General features: G+C 45.2%; 1 protein-coding gene across 1 annotated transcript; it reads right to left on the bottom strand.

The window, feature by feature from the left end:
- Positions 1 to 232: 232 nt before the first annotated feature.
- On the bottom strand, positions 233 to 1,760 carry LOC110035346 (uncharacterized acetyltransferase At3g50280-like). The gene has a single exon (XM_020739578.1). It carries the CDS (start codon positions 1,688 to 1,690, stop codon positions 290 to 292), a length of 1,401 nt encoding a protein of 466 aa, XP_020595237.1. The 5' UTR covers positions 1,691 to 1,760; the 3' UTR covers positions 233 to 289.
- Positions 1,761 to 2,073: the final 313 nt, after the last annotated feature.

The raw sequence follows: 2,073 nt of genomic DNA, 5'->3' as shown, positions 1-2,073 counted from the left end.
GATATATTTTTGAGTATTTGAATATTTTACAAAGTATAACTTGGAATCGTTAAAATTTTCTCATCAAGATGTTGCATTTAACTATAAGTATATAAGATTTAAAGATTAATTAAATCTCATATCAGTAACCCAAAAGTTTATGCTTGATCTAACTATGAAACTTTGTAGTACTCTATGTATCTCAAAATCATAGAATATATAAACCGCATTTATCCATCTCTCAATATCCTTAAGAAAAAAGAAATTAAATAAAATGAAATTCAAAAATCCTTAAATAAATATATTAAACTCATTTTAATCCCTTTGTCAATGACTGCGGTGGTGGTGAAACGGCTTCCAGGAACTCCGGATCAAGCAGAAAATCCGCCATGAACTGAGGAAGGAGGCAAATCTCCAAGTCAACGCTCCCATCTCCTTCCCTACCCGGAAAAGCCGACACCTTTCCGTCGAACTTGTTAGCCGGACCGCACCTTACCGCCGCCCCCTTTCCCCACCCAAAATCACAGCCGTACATATCAAACCTCGGCGAACTTCCGACCATCACGCTCTTCGGATCAAACATCGTCATCTTGTACACCATCGGCGCAGCGTGGTACTCTCTCAGCTTTCCACGAATCGCTTCGTCCGTATGTCCATTCACCGCTCCGTTCAATTCCCTCGCCGCCCATCCCAACCCATTCGCCTCCAACTCCCCCGCCGCCGCCGTCGCCTCTACCGCGTATATCGAGTTTCCAAAGTATTCCGGCGATTGCGGCGGCCGGAGTCTTCCTCTGTTTTGTATTGCTAAACGGCACGTCGTCAGTTGCTCCGCCGGAAATCTACGAGCTCTGCTAATCGCCCTCCATATCATGGCGCACAGAGCTTGGAAAGATGATATCACTATCTGACTCTGCTTCCGATCATTCTCCTCTGTTCTTATCTCCTCATTCGCTTTCTTTTTCAGCTTCGCAATTGATTCGGCTGAGAAATGAAAGAATCTCTGGCGAAGAGCGGGCGGCGAAAAGCGTTCGACGAATTGGGAGGAGTCGGAGAAGGGGAGCTTCACCGGCGGGTTTTCGCCGTCGATGAACCATCTGGCGTGAACCGGAGGGAGAGATAAGGAATTGGTTCTGGTTATCTCGGCCCAAGCATTAAAGAAATTCCAGTATGAAGTTCCGTCGCCGACGACGTGGTTGAAGCAGCAGGCGATGAAGATATCACCGCCGGCGAGCTCGGTGATCTGAACGGAGAGGAGAGGGGCGGAGTGGCCGTCGTGGCTGACGGCGCCGTCGAGAGGGAAGAATGAGTTGACGAAAGGGGGAATGTCGTCGCCAGGAGAGAGAAAGTCGAAAGATGTGATTTTTCCGGCTTTGGCGTGGATGAACTCGGCTCCTTGGTCGTTGCAGTCGATGAAGACGTGCAGGGAGGTGATTTCGTCGCCGTTAAGGTGTTTTTGGGTGGCGAGTCGGCCGGCGAGTGGGTAAAAGTGTTGGAGGGTGATGGAGAGGGAAGCTTTGAGGGTGGTGAGGAGGTGGTGGATGGGAAGGGAAGGGGGGAGATTGGTGAAGAGGAGACCTTTTTGGATGTAATGAGGGCAGAGCATGGCGACGTCCCATGGAGTTAGGTGGCAGAGAGGGGGGTGGGAGGAGTTTGTTGGAGGTTTTACTGTGTGTTTGGAGATGATTTCGACCATGGGAGCAGAAGAAGGCATGGTTGGTAGAATAAGATGAGTACAGGAGCGCTGAGATTTTAGAATGGAGGAGGCAGGGGTGCTGTTTATATAAAAGTTTGAAAAATTTACTTTCGTACCACTAAAATCGTATGTATTTGCATATTAATACCTAAAATTAAATTTTTACATACATAACACTTTTTTTTAATGCATGAAAAAATATATATTTTTAAAGTTAAAATAGAGGTATTTCTTATGTCATGTGAAACATTAGAATGCTATAAATGTAAAAAAAAAAATGTAAAATTTTTATAGACACATAAATATTTGATGGTATGTATATAAATGCTCTACTGCTTTTAAATCTGTTTGGGGCAGCTTATTTGGTGTAGTGGCGTTTGGAAAACGCACCTCGTCTATTT

This window comes from Phalaenopsis equestris, unplaced genomic scaffold, assembly GCF_001263595.1.
Source record: "Phalaenopsis equestris unplaced genomic scaffold, ASM126359v1 Scaffold197385, whole genome shotgun sequence".
NCBI classification, from domain to species: domain Eukaryota; kingdom Viridiplantae; phylum Streptophyta; class Magnoliopsida; order Asparagales; family Orchidaceae; genus Phalaenopsis; species Phalaenopsis equestris.
Note: the sequence above shows the minus strand (reverse complement) of the source record. Positions and strands in the feature narration are given on the sequence as shown.